Below are 22,568 nucleotides of genomic sequence, written 5' to 3' on the forward strand. Positions count from 1 at the left end.
AGATGACAAGGTTTAAGTGACTTGGCTCAAAGTCATATTGGCAGTTTGTGGGGAATCAAGGAATTGAATCCAGGCTAAATTGGACTCTCTTTCCTAGTCCCATAGAGAAAACAAGAACACTGTGCTTCAGTATTCCCTCTAAGATTTTCCATCTGTGAGCGGAGTGAGTTTTGTCTTTTGTACCAATATGACATTATGTGTGCTTATGTAGCTGTGCGCCACTGTGGCACCCACCAGTTACTAACTAAATTATATATAATTTAAATTGTTATGTAAAAAAAAAAAAAAAAATACGAAGCAGGTAATTGACAAGGTGCATGACCCTGCACTCTGAAAACCACCCAGCTAGCTGGATCCTCCCCCAACACACACGGTGTATGCCCCACTGTCTGTGCCCCCATCAGGACCATATACAGCCAGCTGGTTTCTCTATAGGCCTGGCAAACTACCTACCCCCGCATATACTCTGTAGTTGTGCCCAACCTTGCAATCTGCCCCCCATATGCCAGCAGTATACAGGCAGTCCCCGGGTTATGTACAAGATAGGGACTATAGGTTTGTTCTTAAGTTGAATTTGTAGGTAAGTCGGAACTGGCTCCAGATTCAGCCGCTACTGAAACTGATCAGCGGCTGACTACAGGAAGCCCTAGGCAGAGTTGCTCTGCCCCAGGCTTCCTGGAATCAGCCACTGATCAGTTTCAACAGCGGCTGAATCTGGAGCCTGGGACAGAACAGCTGGGGTGCTGCCAGGTAGGTCCCCCCAGGACCAACCTGGCAGCACCCCAGCTGCTCTACCCCAGGCGTCCACAACAAAAGCCTGGTCTGCTGGGGGGGGGGGGCACACTAGCTGCGCCTCCCCCCCCCCCCCCAGCAGATATGGGAGACCCGGAGCAAAGCCGCAGGGGCGGCGGGGTCCCACGCCTCTGTGGCTTTGCTCCGGGTGTCCCTGGTCCGCTGGGGGGGGGTCCCCAGCAGACCACGGACACCCAGAGCAAAGCCTTGGAGGCGGGGGGTCCCACGCCTCCAAGACTATGCTCCAGGTATCCCTGGTCTGCTCGGGGTGTCCCTGGTCTGATGGGAGGGGTTCCCAGCAGACCAGGGACACCCCGAGCAAAGCCGCAGAGGCGGCGGGGTCCTGCGCCTCCAAGGCTTTGCTCCGGAGCAAAGCCGCAGAGGCGCGGGACCCCGCCGCCTCCAAGGCTTTGCTCCGGGTGTCCCTGGTCTGCTGGGAGGGGTCCTCAGCAGACCAGGGACACCCGGAGCAGCTTTTCTTGCCCCGGAGGACGCGGTGGCGGGACCACTGCTCGTCTGGGTGGTCCCGCTGCCCGCGAGTTCCTGGGGCGAGAAAAGCCCTGTTCGTAAGTGCAGATCCGACATAAGTCAGATCCGCATAACTCGGGGACTGCCTGTATATGCCAGGGCCATGCTATCTGCTCCCCCAGAAATAAACAGACAGTACCTGAGTCTAGGGCCCACAGCCAAAAGACCTGTCCCTAGCCCCACATCTTGCCTGTTTCCCCTCTCCCGTACAGAGAGCAGTGCCCAGCCCAGGGCCCCCAGAATTTACCTACACTCGGTACCTCCCACCACCACAAACGGCTGGTGCTTTTGCCCCCCACCTGTCCAGCTTCTGTGCCAGGCCCCCACTGTCCTTGCCTCTACTAGTACTACTTGCCTTCCCCACTAGTACAGACCCCGGTACTTGCCACTCCTGGTCACCAGACCAGCCTCCTACCGCCTGCCATGAGGCTGTGCGGCTCTGCACAGGAGGTGGGTGTGGTGGAAATTTTTTCCTATGCAAGCGCACAACTCAGAGAGAACCCTGCCATGCATCAATACCTAGTATAGAGTGAGAAAAAATATGCCAATTCAGATGGTGGCAACAGTGACAGAGAGTGAAAGAACATGCAAATATGGAGAGGCAGCAGCCAAGTGCCTAGCAGCTTCTCAAGAGGCCAGAACAGGTTTATATCTCCTTAAGGGGTCAAGAAACCCCTTAACAGCAGTCATTCTTTCAATAACTGCTCCGATGGACCAGAATGAAACTAAATTACTGAGCTAAAAAAACCCATTTCCCATACACCTCAGCCATTCAGAGTCCGGGATACACACTTCTAACAAGAGGGACAGTTGGGGTCTGTACTAAAGCCAGTTCAGAAAAACAAAGCCACAGTAGATAAATGGAAAGAATGTAAGTTTTGTTTTGGAGCCACTACTCTTTATTTGGGTAACACAGGTGCTGCAAACCTAAATTAAGTTTAAACTGCAGATACACAGAAACAGATAAGTAATATGTAATAAGAAACTAAGCTTGGGAAAAGCTTACATGTAATGAAAACTCTGAATAAAGTAGTTTATTATATGCAGTGGCGGATATAGGGCAGGGCAAGCGGGGCGGCTGCCCCGCACTTCAAGAAGCCCCGCGCGTGCGCCGTGGCGCCACCGCGCATGCGCCATGTCAAAGGGGAGGCCCCGTGAAATTGTGCTGCCCTGGGCCCCGCAAAATCCTCATCTGCTCCTGATTGTATGTACAGTATATTGAACACACACAAAGGTCAAAGCAGAATGACTGCTTCATAATACTGCCATCTAGTGTGCCATGATATGCATACCAGGCAATCCTACTATTCCACTGGGAAAGAAAGTTTATCTATGTATCTAGTGTTTAAACAGCTTCTTACCCATCACTTTCTGCTGAGTAGACTACAGGTAATCTGTTCTCTCCTTCTATTCCCAACTCTTGCTGTGCAGTTTCCAGATTCCGTTCAAAAGTGTCCACGCTACCAATATTGAACCAGACATACTGCTATAAAAAATAAAATTATGATCAGCACAAGATGAATAATTTGTTTCAGCCTCTTCGCAATCCATCTAAAGATAAAAAACAGACATAAAAGTCAGTGACCTCACTTCAGACTAAAGGACTGATTCACTATTTCAGAACTGAAATATTTAATTTACAAAATTGTAATGTATATTTACTGCAGAACAGAATGAGTTTAGATTTAAGGAAACTTACGTATCACCTAAATTATTACTGGAGGACCATTACTAAGACCTGACTTTGATCATGCAATCACAGAAGTCATATGCCAGGATTTTCATGCACTTCTAACAGGCTTAAATTTTGACTTTTTTTACTTTTTAAATGAGAGGATGACTGCAATGAGCACAAAAGACCAGACATTAACATTTTCAAAGGGAAACTTAGGGCTGCCTATGTGGCAGAGAGAGCAAGAGCCCAGCAAATATACAGTGGCACTTGGTCTTAGTAATGATTATTTCACCTGAAGAGGAAGGAGGCTGCTCACTCAGGTTTAAAAAGAAATTTCAAAATGTGCCTTGCTATGGCACTTTAACTATTAACTTTTGTCACAGTGCTTAGTAGTTAATACACTATTTTTGTTACCACACCACTCAGGTTTGAAACAATGCTGAAACTAGATTTTTTAATTTTAAGAAACATGTTTCTGGGATTTGTCTCTCTCATTGTGACTACCCTGAAAACCTAATATTGCATAAAATTATGACCTTAACCATTAACTGGTAAAGAAATCAAGGCCAATCATGGTTTAATAGGTTAAAGAGAAAGTGTACAAATATGAGCAGTAAGACACATTAGTTCCAATGATGAAATAACTATTGCATATTTCAAGACACTGGCTCAGCAAAAGCTGATAGTCTAGAAAAAAAGCCTCTTGGGTACAATCTAAAAATAGAAGAGATAACTACATAATGTCTTAAACACGGAATGATGTGTAGGGATATGGCCAGCGGTGAAGTTATCCAGCCTACTTCACTTTAAGCCTGCTTGAAATGATCATTGTTGTCACCCAAATATGTCAATAGTTATCAACGTCTCCCTCTACATTTTCTTAGGGTTGCATGGGCCACTAAGCACTATATTTTAGTCTTTGGGCAAACTTCACTTAAAAAAGAGTGTTCTTATCAGGGTGGCTATGCTGAATGGGTAGAGGGGAACTGAGTGTCAGGGTGGAGGGAACAGAGGAATAATGGTGTAAGGAGAATGGGGTATGTTTGGTGGGTGTTGCATGTGAGAAGCAGAGTGAATTGGGGCTGCAGGGGGACAGTCAATGATAAGAGAATGAGTGCTCTGCATTGGGACTGAGGGAAGATGCTGAGTCTTGAGTTGGAGAGAGAAAATCCAGTTCAGCCTAGAAAGAGATCTCAGCAGTTTGCCCTGCTCAGCCTTAATCATTAGTCTAGCCATTGCAGCACCCACCCCACGAGCAGAGGAAACTGAGTGGCAGTTTGTGACATGAGTGGTACATGAAAAATTGTTGTGCCTTCGCCACAAGTGTGTGTAATTTACAGGGAATATAGGCTTGTATTTGGGTACTCTACTCTGTGGAGCACCTTAGCCAGCACTTATGCTCATACTTTCCAAGTTACAGGGAACTAGTTACCCGAAATAACCAGGTTTCACCAATGTTTAAGACACCAAATGGATTTTTGACTGTGATAATATCTTCAGTTTTCACTTCACAGTGCAAACTGAAAAGTCATGAAGATCCAAACTTTTTCTTTTCAGTGGGGCAGTCAAGTGAATTTATAAATAAATACACGTACTACAAAAGGATTTTCAGTACCAGGTGATGCAGCATGTTGTGGACTATTTACAGTAGGAAACTACTAGCAGCTAAAACACAGATTTCTGAAGGCTCTGCTCATGGACTAAGATAGTGGACATTGGAAGGAAAGAAAAACCACGATGTTTTTAAATTAGCTTCATAATGTGTCTTGGTTTTAGCTATTTACAGGGGTAGAGCATAGATAGAGGCAAAGAACCAGGAGACACAGGAAAATAAAACAGTAATAATATTAAAAAATAATCCTACAAAAGTTTAAAAAAAAAAAAAAGGAGAATGGTATTAGAAAGACCAAGTTCTCTGCAGCAACAATTTTGTACTTGAAATGAAGATAGTTTTGCTTCCTTCTACAATAAATTTATCCATATTAAAACCTAAAACTTACCCCCTCCATAGGAGACTTTCCTGGGGTAAAGACCACTCTAACAAAGCGTTTGTTCACGACTTCTAGTCTGTCTACCTGCAAGAGGAAGGAATAAACATTTTTAGAATGCACTGCATTTTTTAAAAAATGCAGCCCAGATTCTCCATTGATGTAACAGGATGCAATTCCACATCTTCCTTTTAATGTAGAGAAGAAGCAAAGTAAAGTTTGAGATTAGCATCTCAACTATATGGTACAGTTGAGGTTGAGATGGCCATTCTATTAAAAAACAACAGGGATGTCAACATGTAGACTTATCCGTCAATCTTGTCAACTACATTCATTTTCCTGCACTCCTTGCTGCCTCTATATCAGAGGCAACCGAGGGGGAAAGGAGGGAAGGAGGAGTCAGTTCTTATAGGGATGGCTATGCTGAATGGGAAGAGGGAAACTGAGTGCCAAGATGAAGGGTGCCACCTGCCCCTCTCTGCACTGCTGCCTCTATCAGCTTCTGTCTGCGGGGACCTGGGATCAGCCTCTGTCTACCTTCTCCCCCACCTCACCCTGCAAATGAGAGCTCTGATTTGAGTGCCCCTTTCAACTGAATTAAGGGTCTGTCTTACTGATAGGCTTGGCGGGATTCAATTTAAAATATATAGATGCTATAAATTGTCAGTTTCAACTTACACTGTAATAAATGAAAAAAAACATCAGTAACAATCAGCATAAGTACAGCCTCCCACTACACCCTGTGCCAGCACAGATCAGATATCACAGTCCTGTGGTGGCAGTGAAGCCCTGGTGTCATGGACCCTCACCCAACAGCTGAGAACCTGGGAGCTGTCCCTGGGGCAGTAGCAATTCAACAGGGTTGACGCCCCTGCAGACTTCACCTCATTCCTCTTCAGCATCACTAGGATTGTAGCTTTCCCTGCAGAGATCAGTTGTCTCCAGCCCCATAAAAGAAACACTCTGCAGCACTGCTTTCATAGCCCTATTCACTTAGGTCAATTTACTGCAGTAGTGTAACACCAGCCCCAAGTTACAGTACTTCACTTAGGTAGATAATGTAAATGAAGTTGACCTAGCTAGATCCACTTGTTCCTGTGCTATTGTGATGGGGGAAACCTCTTCTGCCAACTTCCCTTACGCTTCTCAGGTAGATGGAGTATACAAATCAATGGGAGAGTGCTCTCCCATAAATTTTTCATGTCTTCACCAGATCTACTAAAATCAACCCTGCTTGCATTAAATTTCAGCAGTACTGTACCAATTTAGCCAGAATCATAGATATGGCCTCAGCCAGGAGCTGTCCCTAGGCAGAAACTGTTCAGGAGCAGAGTGGCCTTCCCTGCAGCTGCAGGCTCATCCCTCTCCTTGAACGCTTGTCCAGAAGTCTCCGATCATCAGACTAGGACTGCAGCTTCCCCCACGCCGTATGCAGGGGGGTCTCAATCATGCAGGGAGCCTCCTGCAGCACCACTGTTAGCACTACACTAATCCCACCCTTAGAATGTTTTCAACTTCCTGGAACTGCAAGTCTTAAAATAGCTAACCCTTCCACATTCCAAATTTCTTCAAATTAAAATAGTCAAACTTAAAAAATAATGAAAGTCAAATTCTGGGAAACTTATTTATTAGTTACCTTTGTTAGTATGTTTCAGATATTTTTGGGCAGAAGTCACACTAACGCTGCTACCCAAACTAGCTATCTCTTATTTTAGGATTCTCCACACTTACTACTCACCATTCCCTTAGAAAGGTAATTATTGACAAAATCCTTCCAAGTGATTTCTCTCCCAGAGTTCCTGAAGAAAGTGTAATACGTAAGAGCAGCCCAGAAAATAGAACTGCTCATGAAGTAAAACCGGAACTCTTTATCATCCCATGGAAACTCACCCTAGAACACCAAAAGAAGAAAAACAAAGTATTTTTTTCATCTCTCTAACATAAACAAAAGAATAGACATCAGAGGTATATTTTCTATTTGTTCTTAGGGTACAACAAGGAGTGCATCAAGCTAAACTGAATTGTTTGCCAAAATATTGTACTTTTTATGTTCAAAAGAAAAAAACATTACTGTGGAAATGTCTTGTAAGAGGATCTTAAGTGCTTTATAAAACAGTAACAGGACACAGTTAACCTGAAAGCTAAGCAATTAGAGAGTTTTCAGATATTTACTCCTGACTCGTTCTCCTGACAACTTTTGTGATTTTTATAATCACATTCATACCCCTCACCTGCTTTTTTAAAAAACATACACAGCAATGAAGGAAAGACCCACACAAACAAAAGGGGAAACTGATCAACCTATATAGGAGAAAGAAAACTAACTATACTCAAAGTACAGTCAAACAGAATAAAGAAATTGAAAAGAAAAATATTGTTTCTACCCTTAGTTACTGTATTCTTTGGTATTATGTTTAATAGTGTGAAAAAAATTCCAGGAAAGCTGTGTTTATGGCAACTGTTTTTCTAAAACCAAAATAACTTGATTTACCTATATTTACTAAATACATCAAACTTTATGAAAACTATTATCAGTTTGATCTATCAATACACATGCTGCCTAAAAAAAATTAACCTCCCCTGACAATAAGAAGTTTGATCTACCTTCAAAAGTTTACTATAAAATACACTAAGCACTTCTTCAAAAGATTCGAAATCATATTCTCTCATTGGGTTACCACACAGTGTTTATACAAGGTAAGCCAATGCCAAAAATAATGTGTTTTAGATTGAAGACCTTCTGTAATCTGGCCCACCATCCAGTGTCATCTTTCTTGCCTCCTCTTTTTCCACCTCCTCCTCCTCCACCACCTCCACTGTTACTCCCAGAAGGTCGCTGGCCATTAGTTTGCTTTACTTCTATAAAAAAAAAAAAAGAAAAAAAAAGGATAAAATAAAGAAACACACTAACAACATTTTCAAATGTTACAGAAATCTCAAACACACACAGTGATTTTCTGTTTATATTATATTTACAAGCTTTTCTGAAGAAAAAAAAAACCTAACCCTAAATGCACAATAGGTTACTAATGCCAAGCATCTCTGAAATCAATAAAGTATAATTTATTGAAGAATCACATTTTTCTCTTTTTGTTCCTCCTCCCCAAACAAAACAGTCATGTAATCCCACTCCTTAATCAACAAATGACCACATTATATGACCATAAACAAAACAGAGCTCCACTATGTATATTCCTCTACTCTTGGAAGCTAAGAAATTACACAATTCCCTAGATTTGGTTCCTCTAGAACATGGAGGTGCTTGACTAGCTGGGCAATGTGGGGAAGATTACTCTACCTTTGTGACCATTTTACAAAAATGGGGAGTATTTTTCCAGGGCTGTCAATCTGGTCCCATAACCAGCATTAAGTATAATCTGACTAAAGCAATTAAGTATAATCTGACTACGCAATCCCTGTTTGGTTGCCTGTTGTTGAGCTGGCTTGTGTTGTTGAGGGCGACACCTCTGGGGTCGTTGACGACCTCTCTGGGATTCATAGTGTCTGCTCTGGTATGGCGGGTAAGGAAAAGGTCTCTGCCTCTAGTAGGGTGTGAAGTTTACTATAAAGGGCTTAAAGGGCGGGGTATACATCCCCAGGGTTCTTAATGTAGTGCGTGTGTCTTTTCCGGAGTGCAGGACCTGGTCCGTTGTGTCTGCAAACAGATTCTGCCAGTCAAAGGGCAGATCCTCCACCTTTGTGCGGAGCTCTTTGGGAGTCACCGCCATGTGGAGCCATGATGCTCACCTCATAACTACTGCCATCGCTGTGGTACGTGCCACTGTGTCTGCTGTGTCTAACGCAATGTGAAGCGCTGACCGTGAGGACGTAAAACCCTTTTGTATGACTCCCTTTAAAACCTGATGCTTTGATTCTGGAAGATGCTCTAGGAGAGGGACCAGTTTGGCGTAGTTATCGAAAGAGTGGTTTGCTAGCAAAGCGGAGTAATTAGCCATGAGGCGCGAGAGTGTGGCAGAGGAATAGACTTTCCTGCTGAAGAGGTCCAAACGCTTGACATCCTTGTCTGTTGCGGTGGTCTTATATTGAAGAACTTTTGATCTCTGTTGGGCCGCATCCAGGACCAGAAAATTGGGTCCAGGATGGCTGAATAGGAATTCCATGCCAGAAGCAGGAACATAATACTTTCTGTCCGCCTTTTTGTTCGTGGATGGAGGAGAGGCTAGTGTCTGCCAGATGGAATCGGCAATTTCCAATATCGCTTCGTCCAATGACAATGCTATTTTTGTGGACTGAGAAGGGTGTAAGTTTCTCAGCAAATGGTGCTGCTTCTGTTGCACTTCACCCACTTTAACATTCTGCGATTCAGCGACCCTTTTAAAGAAATCTTGGAAGTCTTTTATGTCGTCAGTAGGGGAGGCTTCCCCCTGGAAAATAGCGACATCAGGGGATGAAGACGCAACCTCCGTCGGGGACTGTTGATGAGAGTCCTCTGTATCTGGAGGAAAAGGCACCTGTTGTTGCCCAGAGTCAAGCGGCCTACGGTGATCACCAGAAGGAGTCGGTGGTCTCTCAGACTGTGGAGAGGAAGATACTGCTGTAAGTGGCGCTGGAGATGATGGGGCTGGTGATACAGATCTAGCCGCTGAATGGGAATGCGAGCAGGACAATCGGTCCCTGGGGTCATATGTACGGTACCATCGGTCATCATAGTAAGGTGTATAGTCATACTGCCTTACATAGCGGTGTTCATACTGTGACGACCTGTGATACGATGGTGGCGATCTGGAACGCCGTCTGGAATGTGAAGGCGATGGGGAGTAACAATGCCGGTAGTAAATACCGCGGAGATGGTGTGTAAACAGAATGCCGTGTAGAGGATGAGTGGTGGTGAGGCACCCTGGGCAAGCGTGGCAATAGGGATGGCGGCTCCGGTGAAAACGTCTCTGGTCCCAGGCTAGGGGACAGAGATGGGAAGCGCTGAACTCTCTCCCTGAGTCTACTAGACCTCTGTACAGGCAACATATAGGGGGTCGATTTATGGGATGGTCCCGGTGCTTCGCTGAGTGCAGCAGTTGGAGGTGCCACAAGTCTCGGTGCTGGAGGAGGCATCGGTGCCCTGGCTCTCAATACCGACGAGGTTGTAGGCACCGTGGCTCCCGGTGTCGACGGTGATGTCGGTGCTGAGCTTCTCGGTGCCGGGGATGAGGATGGTGCCCTGACTCTTGTTGAGTCAAAGGGTCTCGGTACCGTGTGTTCCGGTGCCGGCGACGGTGTCGATAGTGCTGCCTTGTCTCGGTGCGATGGGGCGCTCAGATGGGCTCAGCGCCGACGCACTACGGGCACGTTTGACCTTCTCCGGCCCGCAGGCCCCCATTAACCTGAGGTGCCCGGTTTGTCCGCCAAACTGACTCTCGCTGGTAACGAGCGAGACAGCAAAGAAGGCTTTTTCTTATAGGCTGCCTTCGTAAGGACAGGAGCAGCGGGCTCTGTCGGAAGGTCAGACTGTGGCGCAAGAGCCTTGTCGAACAGCAGCATTTTCAGCCACATTTCGCGGTCTCTCCGAGCTCGGGCCGTGAGCTTAGAGCAGTGAGGGCACTTTTGTGGGATGTGGCCTTCACCTAAACATTTGATACATGCCGAGTGCCCGTCCGAAAGCGGGCATGGAATCTCTACAGAGCACGCACCTTTTAAAACCTGGGGATCCAGGCATTATAACTGTTTGGAGTAACTATAACTATGAGAAATTTTTTAACTTTAAACTAACTACTATAACTATAACCACTAACTAAGTAATATATCTCAATCCTGACAGGAATGAACCCGGACAAGAGAGGGAGCAGTTTCTCCATATGCGTCCATGGACAGTTGACAGGAACTGGCGAGCTGGACTGCGCGACGCAGAAACGACGCGAAAAGCCGCAAGATGGCTGCCACGCATGAGTGGTCTGGCAAACAACAGCTAAAAGATCTCCGATCTGCAGCGCCGGAATGGGGCTCAACACCATGAAAGGAACCCACAGTGGAGCACCCACGGGAACACTACCCGAAGGAGACTTTGTGGTTACTGTCCAGATAAGGAACAGATGTTTTAAATTGCTCTAGGAAAGGCTTATACAGGCAGTCCCCGGGTTACGTACAAGATAGGGACTGTAGGTTTGTTCTTAAGTTGAATCTGTATGCAAGTTGGAACTGGCGTCCAGATTCAGCCGCTGCTGAAACTGACCACCAGTTCTGACTTACATACAGATTCAACTTAAGAACCCCAGGTGTCCCCAAGTCAGCTGCTGCTGAAACTGATCAGCGCTGATTCCAGGAAGCCTGGGGCAGAGCAACTCTGCCTCAGGCTTCCTGTAGTCAGCGCTGGTCAGTTTCAGCAGCGGCTGACTTGGGAACGCCTGGGGCAGAGCAGCTGGGGTGCTGCTGGATTGCTCCAGTAGCACCGCTCCTCGGCGCTACTGGACCAACCCAGCAGCACCCCAGCTGCTCTGCCCCAGGTGTCCTGATTCAGCCACCGCTGAAACTGACCAGCAGCGGCTGAATCAGGACCTGGGGCAGAGCAGCTGGGGTGCTGCCGGCTTGGTCCAGTAGTGCCCAGAGCGGGCGCTGCAGGACCAATCGGCAGCGCCCCAGCTGCTCTGCCCCAGGGTCCAAAAAAAAAGCCTGGTCTGCTGTGGGGGGGGGGGCACACTAGCCGTGCCCCCCCCCCCCCCAGCAGACCAGGGACACGAGACTCAAGCGGCAGCAGCGGGCGGGTTCCTGCGCTTCTGAGGCTTTGCTCTGGCAAAGCCTCAGAAGCGTGGGAGCCCGCCCGGTGCCCCTGGTCTGCTGGAGACGGTCTCCAGCAGACCAGGGGCACCCGAGCAGCTTACGAACGGGGCTTTCTCCCCCGGAGCTCACAGGTAGCAATCCGCTACCTCGACCTCCGGGGCGAGAAAGCCCCGTTCGTGAGTGCGGATCTGACGTAAGTCGGATCCGCGTAAGTCGGGGACTGCCTGTATAACGCGTGATTATGTTCATTAAAAGGGCACTAAATACATATCCATAAAAGGAAGAAAAAAACCCCAACTCTAAAGCCTGTATGCCATATGGAACTAAAAAGGTTTTAATGATGGCTCTGAAACCACAGACTATGTGGAGCACAGTATCTGCAAACATCTAATACGAATGTATCAGTCTCATAGTTACAGAATTAATAAGTAGTCTAAAGTAAAGCTTGAATGGGAATAGCCCATTAATACCTTTTGTTTCACCAGCTGATCCTTTGGATTCATTAACCTTCTTTCCATTAGGAAAATACTTTTCAAATCCTATGAAGAGAACACATTAAAAGCATCTAATACTACTAGTAATTGATACTTCTATGACAAATGAGGGTACTTAAATTTAATAAGCATAAGTATTATGCACATATTACCCTGTATCATGTAAGTTATTAACCTCATCTCAATAGTAGTTCTTTCGAAAAGACTGAAGAATCACTTTATAATGTTCAGCAGAACATATCTGGTTTACTTTGACTGAAGATATTTACTTGGAAAAGAAAAATAATAAGTTTTTATTCTCTTAGTAAATTAACATTGAGCTGAAGTCAAATTGCTCTTCAAGTCAACAAATGAAAGGGTGTTTAATAAGGTACTAGGAAAAAAAGAGAAACCTAGGAGTGTCTGGAAAAGAATCTTTCCTTTTAATTACCAACCCCTTTTCACTAGACTCCATAATTCCCTTTTACCCCCACTACTTGGAGGATTAGTACTGAAAAAGCTAGCCAAAGATTGACAAACAGCATGAGCATGTCCTTCTCCCTAGTTGTCAAGCACCACATAGATGTATAATATTTAAATACAACTGCACTATTAACTCTAAATTAGACTAAAATATTTTAGATTACACACACAATTTATGTGACAAATTTGTGTGCATCAAGATCCCAATGCACACATGTAGAAAAATGAGCATTTATAATACTCATTAACAATTCATCAGAGCTTTCTAGTCCACACAAAGTTATAAATCAGGGATATGTAAACGTGGTTTAAACTGAGCAATGCACTAGCAAATTGTCAGGAACCTGAAGACTAGTTTAAATGGAATAAGATGAAGCAAACTGCAGTTACTTATTTTTAAACAGGAGGTGCAGTCCACAGATCCCAACATGCAATTCTCTATCTTGCTATCAGTGATCATTTCATGCTGGAACCTGATGTCTCTGAGGACAACCAGGCCAAATGAAATACGAGAGTGGTCTTCACTACAGAACTCAATGAGCTGCATTTCACTCACTGCTAAGTTATGATTACCTTTAGGAGGTTGGGAGAAGAACCTTCTGTAAGCAGCAATTATGTGTGCCAAGACAGTACTTCTGTTAGCAGTCACTCTAGCGGTAACCTGTTCATGAAACTGAAAGATGAAGCACAAACACTATTAGGCAACAAGAAAGTGTTATACATTTTTTCAAACAAGCTCTTTAAATTTTTTTGATGTCATCAGATATTACACAGTATATCAGAAGATTCTTTTCCACCCTAATACAGTAAGTATTGCTGAGGATATGAGCAAAGAAATAAAAAAATGGGATAAAGGTAGAAATTAATAATCATATGGTTTTCTGAAATAAGCAAATCTGTTACCTTTGCTGTACAAATCTATAATCTTGCCAACAATGTCAATAAAAATAATGAAACAAAAAATTATTATAAATAAATGCATATGATACACATTGCGGACATTTGGTTTTACACTTACATTTCCCATACAACCTCAGACATAAGATAATTTGAAGTACTACATGAATTTTTTACATTATCAGCTAATGGGTATTTGCTGTAGCACTCAGCTTGGCTGGACAGGTGAGATCCTCACGGTTATGGCATGAGTTTCTTTGAGAAAAATCAAGATTATTTCTGCTCAGAGATTCAATACAAAAGAGCATATTAGACAGTGCTTACACTGAACTGAGAAGCCCATTTGAGAGAAAAAAATCCTAAACAAGATCTAAAGTTTAATATTATATATATGGATATATTTACAGCATAATATGAATTTGATATGTGCTAATTGAAGTGCCTTCCTTGTTTGCAGGGTTCTAGAGTTCAGTGGAAAGGATGCACCAGCTCTAGCATCTGATATGATTGTGAAACATAATAAGGGCTTTGGATATCTATGGAAGGTAAAGGAACTGAATGCTCCTATCTCCTTGTTATTCACTTCTGAGATTGACAGGCATGTGAAGGATTCTCAGTCTGTTGATGCCCTCCAACTTCATTGTGTATTGTCATACTTAAGGCTCTATGAAATCTGATTTAATTTTCTGATTTGTTTTGTTTCTATTTAAAAATGTATTCCATTTCAGCTCAGCGCCAGGGCTGGAAGAGGAGACATTCTCATTATTTTGTATAGCACTTGATCTGCATAGTCTAAAAGTCAAGGCTACTACGAAGGAATATTACAGCCAAGATATTACACATTCAACCTAATAACTATAATATCATGAAAAATCTAGTTTTAGCACATCATGCTACTGTTCCTAGGGAAACTGTCCTTAGGTTAGCTGGAGCTGAGAATGCCAAAGTGACCTAAAATGATACCCTGAAAGCAGTGTCTCTCAAAAGGGGAAAGAACAAAGAGCAAATAAAGCATACTTTGCCTTCATGGTGTCTAAATAGTTAGGCCATTTTATGCCCAGCCTATCAATCATGTGGATAAAACAGTTGTCATGACAAAGGAATTTAAGGAACCTTTATGTTAGGAAAAGAGAACAATACCTAATGAGCATTACTGAACAAAGGTGGTAACACTATAATACAGTCCACAATGGAGAGAGGTAGAGAGCATACAGGTCAGGTTTACACCTGAGTTACATTAAGGCTGTGATGCAACTCTACTCACCATTTTAACAGTGTCAGACAAATACAAGACGACCTGTAGGACTGAATAAATGCTGCCTCATGCTCAATCTCCTTCAGAATCTTATGCTGCAAAACAAAATAGCAGCATTGCTGGGTATTTATGACAGTGTCAAAATTTTTCACCATACAAAAAGAAAAGCCACTATATCCTCATAATTCTAATCCACACCAAGAATACAAAAGAATCACAGAAAATTCCCTACAGTTTCTGTTATTTCAAAATAAAAAACTGGTCACGGCCAAAAAAATCAAGTTTATCAATAAATAATAAACACCAGTACTTATTATTTACTGCATGGCAAAAAACTTCAAAAACATTATTTAAAAAATGTATTAAACCAGTGGCTCCTAACCAGAAATACATGTACAAGGTTAATTAAGTAAAAGAAAAAACACAGGACTGTGTAGCACTTTAAAGACTAACAAGATGGTTTAATAGGTGATGAGCTTTCATGAGCCAGACCCACTTCCTCAGATCAAATAGTGGAAGAAAATTGTCACAACCATATATATACACCAAACGATACAAATAAAAAAAATGAACACATATGAAAAGGACCAATCAAATTTCAGAACAGAAGGGGGATGGAAGAGGGAGGAAGGGGGAGGTAAATGTCTGTGAGCTAATGATATTAGAGGTGATAATTGGGGAAGTTATCTTTGTAATGGGTAAGATAATTAGTGTCTTTATTCAAATTTGAGTGTAAAGTGTCGAATTTAAGCATGAATGACAGTTCAGAGGATTCTCTTTGAAGTGAAGTCTTAAAAGGTCTTTGAAGCAGGATGCAGGTAATCAAGTCGTTGAGACAATGTCCTTTCTGGTTGAAATGGCAAGAAACTGTTTTTTCTTTGTGATCCTGTCTAATATCTGTTTTGTGGGCACTGATTCTTTGGCGAAGTGTCTGAGACGTCTGTCCAATGTACATAGCAGACGGACACTTTCGGCACATGATTGCATAAATTATATTTCTGGATGCGCAGGAATGTGTGTTCTTGATCTTATAACTCACTTGGTTGGGTCCAATAATGGTATCAGCAGAGTGAATATGTGGACAAAGCTGGCAACAGGGTTTGTTGCAAGGGAAGGTACCAGGGTTGGTATTAGTGTGGTATGTCCTGTTGGTAAGAATCATCTTGAGGTTAGGTGGTTGTCTATAGGAGACTATGGGTCTCTCTCCTAGAGCCTCTTGGAGTTTAGTATCCTGTTCCAGTATAGGCTGTAGTTTATTGATAATGTGTTGGGCAGGTTTAAGTTGGGGGCTGTAGGTGATGACAAGTGGTGTTCTATTGTTGGTTTTCTTGGGTCTGTCTTGAAGTAGTTGGTTTCTAGGTATTCGTCTGGCTCTTTCAATTTCAATTAGCTTTTTTATTTCTCTGGGTGGGTAGTTGCCAGCTTTGTTCACATATTCACTCTGCTGATACCATTATTGGACCCAACCAAGTGAGCTTTTAAGACTTCACTTCAAAGAGAATCCTCTGAACTGTCATTCATGCTTAAATTCGACACTTTACACTCAAATTTGAATAAAGACGCTAATTATCTTACCAATTACAAAGACAGCTTCCCCAATTATCACCTATAATATAATTTAGCTCACAGACATTTACCTCCCTCCTTCCCCCCCAACCCCTCTTCTGTTCTGAAATTTGATTTCTCCTTTTCATATGTGTTCTTTTTTTTTTATTAGTATCCTTTGGTATAAATGGTTGTGACATTTTTCTTCCACTATTTGATCTGAGGAAGTGGGTCTGGCCCACGAAAGTTCATCACCTATTAAACCATCTTGTTAGTCTTTAAAGTGCTACACAGTCCTGTTTTTTGCTTCAGCTGCACCAGACTAACACGGCTACATTTCTACCAAGGTTAAGTAAGACACAAAAATCTTCCAAGTACCCACCTCAACTCATTTAGATATTTCTTCAGTTTTACAACAGGCTACATAAAAATCATTACCAGAATCAGCACAAATGAGCATTTCATAAGATTGGGTACACTGATCTATATGCTAAAAAATGGGACTCTCTGGTCTGGCAGAACCATAGAGCTCAGGGACAGGGAGGTCTGGCAGCAGGAGGGCTGGTTCTGGAGACAAGCAGCAGCGGGGCTAGGGCCTGAGCCTGGGGGCAGTGAGCTCAGGAGCAGGCTGGAAGCAGCCAGCTGTAGGGAGGAGTGGAGAGCTGAGAGGCCAATGAAGGGGACCTCTCTATGTCCAGTAAATAACTTTGTTCAGGATCAGTCAGGTCCCGAGGGTGCCGGACCAGTCAGGTCCAACCTGTACAATATTTATATCCCAAAGGAATAATTTTATAATTATATGGTGAAAATAAGCAATTTTCAGTACTAGTTTACTGTGACACTTCTGTATTTTTAGGTCTGATTTTGTAAGCAGTTTTTAAATGAGGTGAAACTTGGGGGTACAGAAGGCAAATCAGACTCCTAGAAAGGTTGAAAGTCAATGTCTTAAACTGAATAATGTAAAATGGACCAAACTGATATCCTCTTAATATGACATGACAGCCACCAACTACTTTATAAGTCTGCTTAGAAAAAAATAGAAAGTTTCCAACAGACCAATCCTTTGAAAATTAAGTATACCTTACATAAAGGCAGGCACAGCCAACTAAAGTAACTTACATAAAGGCATGCACAGCATACCAAATTACCTTACATAAAGGCATGCACGGCAGATCATTACATATGGTTATTTACTTCAGTTTCTTATAAGTTATGCTTTCCAGTCAAGATATTCTAGTTAATACATTAGGTTTCTTATGTTCACCATCATGTATGTTCTATCTGCTTAACAGAAGAATTACTTAAAAGGAAAACTTGGTATTTTGAATCAGAATATACCCGTTAACTTAAAATTGAACACATTTATTATTATTAAGGCCAGACTAAAGTCTGCACAAAGAAACTAAGAATTAAAATAAACTACGCCTGAAATGAAAATGTGTACTCAGTCTTTGAGGTCTAATGCTGAAGAATCCCAAACACTTAGTATTAATTTATCTTTGCAGCAATGTGAACTGTTCTCCCATCACAGACAGGAAACTGAGGCACAGAGACATTAAGGGATTTGCCTAAGGTCATGTAGTACTGTAGTTTTCAACCAAATTTACACATACCCCTAGGGATATGGAAAGGTCTTTCGGGGGTACAGCAACTCATCTAGATATTTGTTTAGTTTCCAAAACCTACATAAAAAGCATTAGCTAAGTCAGTATAAACTAAAAATGTCATCCAATGACTTGCTTATACTGCTCTATACTATACACTGAAACGTATATTCTAATTGATTGTATAAATCAATGATAAAAACAAAAAAGCAATATTTCCTTAATAGTAGGCTGTGACCAGTGTTCCTTCTAATTTTCCTACAGGTGTGGAACATCATCTCCATATCGGAGAACATAAAATTCATGTTATGTATGTATGTGGAGGGGGAGGAGGCACAAAGGTTCGGAGGGCTCAGGGTTGGAGCAGAGGATTGGTGTGGGGGGTGTGTGTGTGGGTGAGGGTGAGTGATGGGGGGGCTCAGGACTGGGGCAAAGGGCTGGGAGTGCAGGGAGGGGGCACTAGGGGGCTGGGTTTCAAGCTGCCTGGGGGCTACAGCAGAGAGAGAGAGAGAGAGAGTGTGTCAGGACCCTCCCTCCCCAGCTATCTCCCCTTACAGCAGCAGCTGGGGGGGGGGGAGGAGGAGGAGGGATGTCTCTGCCCTAGCCATGATAGGTTCCTGCTGGGGCTGGTGGGAAGAAGCACCTCGCCCCGCACCATGATAAGTTCCTGCTGGGGGAGAGGCATCTCTCCCTACCACAGCTCAGGCAGTGCCACTTAAGAGAACTTAGGCTATGACATGTATATTTTTATTTCTGATTTTGTAAGCAAGTAGTTTTTAAGTGAGGTGAAACTTGGGATTACACAGGACAAACCAGACTCCTGAAAGGGGTACACAAGTCTGGAAAGGCTGAGAGCGATTAGGAAGTCGATGAAAGAGTCGGGAACTGAATGGAGTCCCTGTCCCATGCCAGGCTATAAGACAAGTCTCCCTTTCTAGCCAATGAAATTAGAAATAAGAGTGATCACTCAGAAAGCTTCTGTGCTCTACAAACCTGTGTTGTAGTAGCTGGATACAGGCCACACCATTTCCCTGAGTGAACAGTCACTGTCACACGACAGTGCTATTTGTGCAATTTTGCACTTGTTCAGATTCAAACCAGCAACTTACAGCTTGCAACCTGTGACCTTCCAGTTTACTTTTCCTTCTGCATCCCGGTCACTTCCTTGTAAAGTGAGCCATAGGAGATTTTTTTTAAACACCTTGGCTTATGGGTGAGCAGCGAATAGTTCGTAGGGGTCCAGAAGACTTTGAGTTGATAAGAGCGCCCCAGCTAACCAGCCCGGAGAGCGTCCGGCGCCCTTAAATCCTCCCACCATCCCCACCTTGCTTTAATGCCGATACGCTAAGACCGGCCACCAGCTCCCACTTGGCGGGGTCACGCTGGAGGCCCGGGGCAGCCTGATCCGCGGCTCCTCAAGGACAAAAGGCAAAAGCCGAAGACTGCCCCTGCCACGCTCGCCAGTTTCTGGCTGGGGGCACTCGGCGGGCCCCGAGGAATCTCAGGCGCCCCAGGCCGAGCAGCCCCCTGCGGGGCCGGGCCCCGAACGCGGGTTAAGCGCTGGCCGCGGGGAGCGCACCCGGTCACCGCCGGTCCTCGGGTCACCGCCGGTCCTCGGGACACCCCACACGTAGGCCTGGGAGCCATCCACACCCCCAACCGAGACTGACTGACAGCGGCTGCCCCGCCCCCCACACTGTGTCACTCACCTGCGCCAGCCCCGGCCCGGAGGGGCCCCGGCCCGAGAGCAGCTGCTGCAGCGTCAGGACACTGGGCAGGCCCCGGCGCCGGCAGCAGCCCCGCGACAGCAGCAGGTAGCGGTGCGCCATGGCCAAACGGCCGCCGCGAGCAAGACTCGGCTGCGCCCCGGCCACAAGCCCCGCCCCCGCGTGCGAGCTCATCACGTCTTGATCGTAGGGCCCGGCCGCGGGGCGCCCCAGGCCCCGCCTCCTCCAGCATGGCGGCTGCGGCATTGGCCCCACCTCCCCAGAGCCGTTAGTCTGCCTGCCCCTGCCCCCGCCCCCGCCCCCGCCCCTCCGGCGTGTTCTCGAGTCTTGCCGCGTTTCCTCTGCGCCCAGGCACTTGCCCCACCCCCCACGCTCTCTAGGCTCCACCCACCGGCTCCCTTCCACTCCCCCCCTTCTGTCACCCCTTTCCATTTAGCCACACTCTTCCCCCAGCGCCCCCTCGGACCCCAACGCCTGACCCCCAGGTGAAAGCCCTTCAGCAGAAGGAGGGAGGGAGCTGTGTCTGCGAGTCAGGGTGACGCGGGAGGAAAAGGTGACAGGAAGGGGAAGAGGGAGGAAGCAAGATCAAGAGAATGACAAAGGGACCGCAGGTGCCTGGGGCAGCAAAGGAGGAAGACTGAGGAGAGGAAGGTTTCTGTGTCAGATCAGGCCCTGAGGGTTCAGGGGTTGCCAGTATGTAGTGTCTTTTTAAAATAAAAGTCAAGATGATTTGGAGAACACAGCAATCTTTGTTCTTCCTGGCCCCTTCCATCCTTAGGGTGTCTCTCTCTGAACTGCAAGTGTAGTGAAAACAGCCCTTTTAAGAGACATGTCATAAAATGTATTTGCAGAACTATGGTCAAAACCCTATCCTGATATCCAAAATAAGGGATGTGCGTGTTCTCAGCCATACTTGTAGTTAAATTGTGCTTGGCTTGGACTGAGGTCAGTGGTAAGCAACCTGTGGTGCAGGGCTTGGGGTTTTATGTGTGGCCTGTGAGACATTTTGTTTACTGTTGTCCATCTGCACAATTGCCAGATTCTGCTGGTTTCCATCTTCAACATTTTTTTTCCTACCAGTATTACTAAAGTGACACACACATTAAGTAAGGACAGGTGAAGTGAGATGCATACTGATAGCACACAACATTAACTGTAAGAGCCATGTGCTTGCAATTCAACTAGGGCAGTGGTCTCCAACCTTTTTACACCCAAGATCACTTTTTAAATCTCAGAACAGGCGAAGATCTACCGCCCCACCCCTTCCTTGAAGCCCTGTCCTCTCTAGTCTCCTCCTGTCCATCACTTGCTATCCTCAGCCCTTACTTATACACTGTGATAAACAGTTTATTTTTAAATGTGATATATAAAATTAAAATCACGTGTTTATAGTTATGAAATAAATGGTCTGTTTTTTATTCATGCTATTTAAATCTAAAAGGAAGCATTTATAATTATACATTTTGTGGGGACAGAGTTCTGCGGCTGGGGGCAAGGGAGAGGGAGCAGGGTGCTGGGAGGGCAGAGGGCAGGGTTCTGCAGCAGGGGACAGAGTTTGGAGAGTGGGGACGGGAATAGGGACAGAGTTCTGTAGCTGGGAACAGGGGAGTGGGGACAACGTTCTGTAGCTGGGGAGTGGGGGCTGGGGAGTGGGGTGCCAGTGGAGGCAGAGAGTCGCCTGCATCTGCCTCCTCCCAGGATTCCCCCCCTCCCCAGAGGGAATCCAGTGTGCACCTGCCCCGGGGCCGACCCCCCCCCCCCCCCCGCACAGGGAAGCCCCGCACGCACGCCTGCCCAGGGGGCTGACCCCCTGTGCAGGAAAGCCCCGCGCACGCCTCTCCTGGGGCCGACTCACCCCTCCTGTGCGGTGCAGGGAGCCAATGCTACCTTCCGCAGTACACCCGGCAGAGCAGCTAGCACACTTCCAGAATTGCCAGAAGTGGCGCTAAGCCGTGGGACTTCTGTCCATCCCCAGGAAGCCGACACTACCTCCATTTTCTCTTGAGGTAAGTAGTGGGGCTTATCAGCGGTGGGAGGGAAATGAGGGCGGGGCAGACAGGATGCCTCATGAGCAACTAGTTGAGGCCTCGCGATCATCCACATGTTGGTGACCACGGAACTAGGGACACAAGTATAGTTAATGGTACGTCTACACTACATTCCTCTTTTGATAGAAGAATGCAAATGAAGACATTCGAAATTGCAAATGAAGTCAGGATTTAAATATCTCACGCTTCATTTGCATAATCTCATTATGGTGCTATTTTGAAATAGCACTATTTGGAAATAAAACACGCTGTGTAGATGCGTTATTTTGAGAGAAAACCCTTCTCTGGAAATAACCCTTATTCCTCATAAAATGAGGTTTAACAGTTATTTTGGGAGAAGGGTTTTCTCTCGAAATAACGCGTCTACTCAGCATGTTTTATTTCATTTCAAAATAGCGCCATAACGAGATTATGCTAATGAAGAGCGAGCTATTTAAATCCCAGCTTCATTTACAAATTCGAATGTCTTCATTTGCATCCTTCTATCGAAAGGATTAAAAGTATTTCCGCAAAATCGTGCCAGTCTAGATGCAGCCTTGGGGTATGTCTACATTTCTATCACTATATTGGCATGGATGCTTTTGCGCAAAAAGTGATTTTGCGCAAAAGCATCCGTGCCCAGGATAGACGTGCTTTTGCGCAAGAAAGCTCTGATGGCCATTTTAGCCATCGGGCTTTCTTGTGCAAAAAATTAAGGTGCCTTTCTACACTGGCCCTCTTGCACAATTATTCTTGCGCAAGAGGGCTTATCCCTGAGCAGGAGCATCAAAGTATTTGCGCAAGAAGCACTGAATTCTTACATTAGAACGTCAGTGCTTTTGCGC

At 45.1% G+C, this 22,568-nt stretch overlaps 1 protein-coding gene across 3 annotated transcripts in view; it reads right to left on the reverse strand.

Annotated features, from left to right (window-relative positions):
• AFG3L2 (AFG3 like matrix AAA peptidase subunit 2) overlaps positions 1-19,958 on the reverse strand; it is a 41,337-nt gene extending 21,379 nt beyond the window's left edge. Inside the window, exons 1-8 of one of the 3 annotated variants that reach the window (XM_075920999.1) lie at positions 19,679-19,957; positions 14,830-14,915; positions 13,242-13,341; positions 12,183-12,251; positions 7,721-7,842; positions 6,722-6,874; positions 4,996-5,070; positions 2,682-2,806 (exon numbers count right to left, since the gene is read on the reverse strand). In XM_075920999.1, the coding sequence (XP_075777114.1) occupies positions 2,682-2,806; positions 4,996-5,070; positions 6,722-6,874; positions 7,721-7,842; positions 12,183-12,251; positions 13,242-13,341; positions 14,830-14,832 (647 nt within the window). In that variant the 5' untranslated portion in view covers positions 14,833-14,915; positions 19,679-19,957. Of the gene's footprint in view, positions 1-2,681; positions 2,807-4,995; positions 5,071-6,721; positions 6,875-7,720; positions 7,843-12,182; positions 12,252-13,241; positions 13,342-14,829; positions 14,916-19,678 lie in introns of all 3 variants that reach the window. The other 2 variants (XM_006117495.4, XM_006117494.4) reach the window with 2 other exon arrangements.
• Positions 19,959-22,568: the final 2,610 nt, after the last annotated feature.

Source organism: Pelodiscus sinensis, chromosome 2, assembly GCF_049634645.1.
Source record: "Pelodiscus sinensis isolate JC-2024 chromosome 2, ASM4963464v1, whole genome shotgun sequence".
In the NCBI taxonomy this organism is placed as follows: domain Eukaryota; kingdom Metazoa; phylum Chordata; order Testudines; family Trionychidae; genus Pelodiscus; species Pelodiscus sinensis.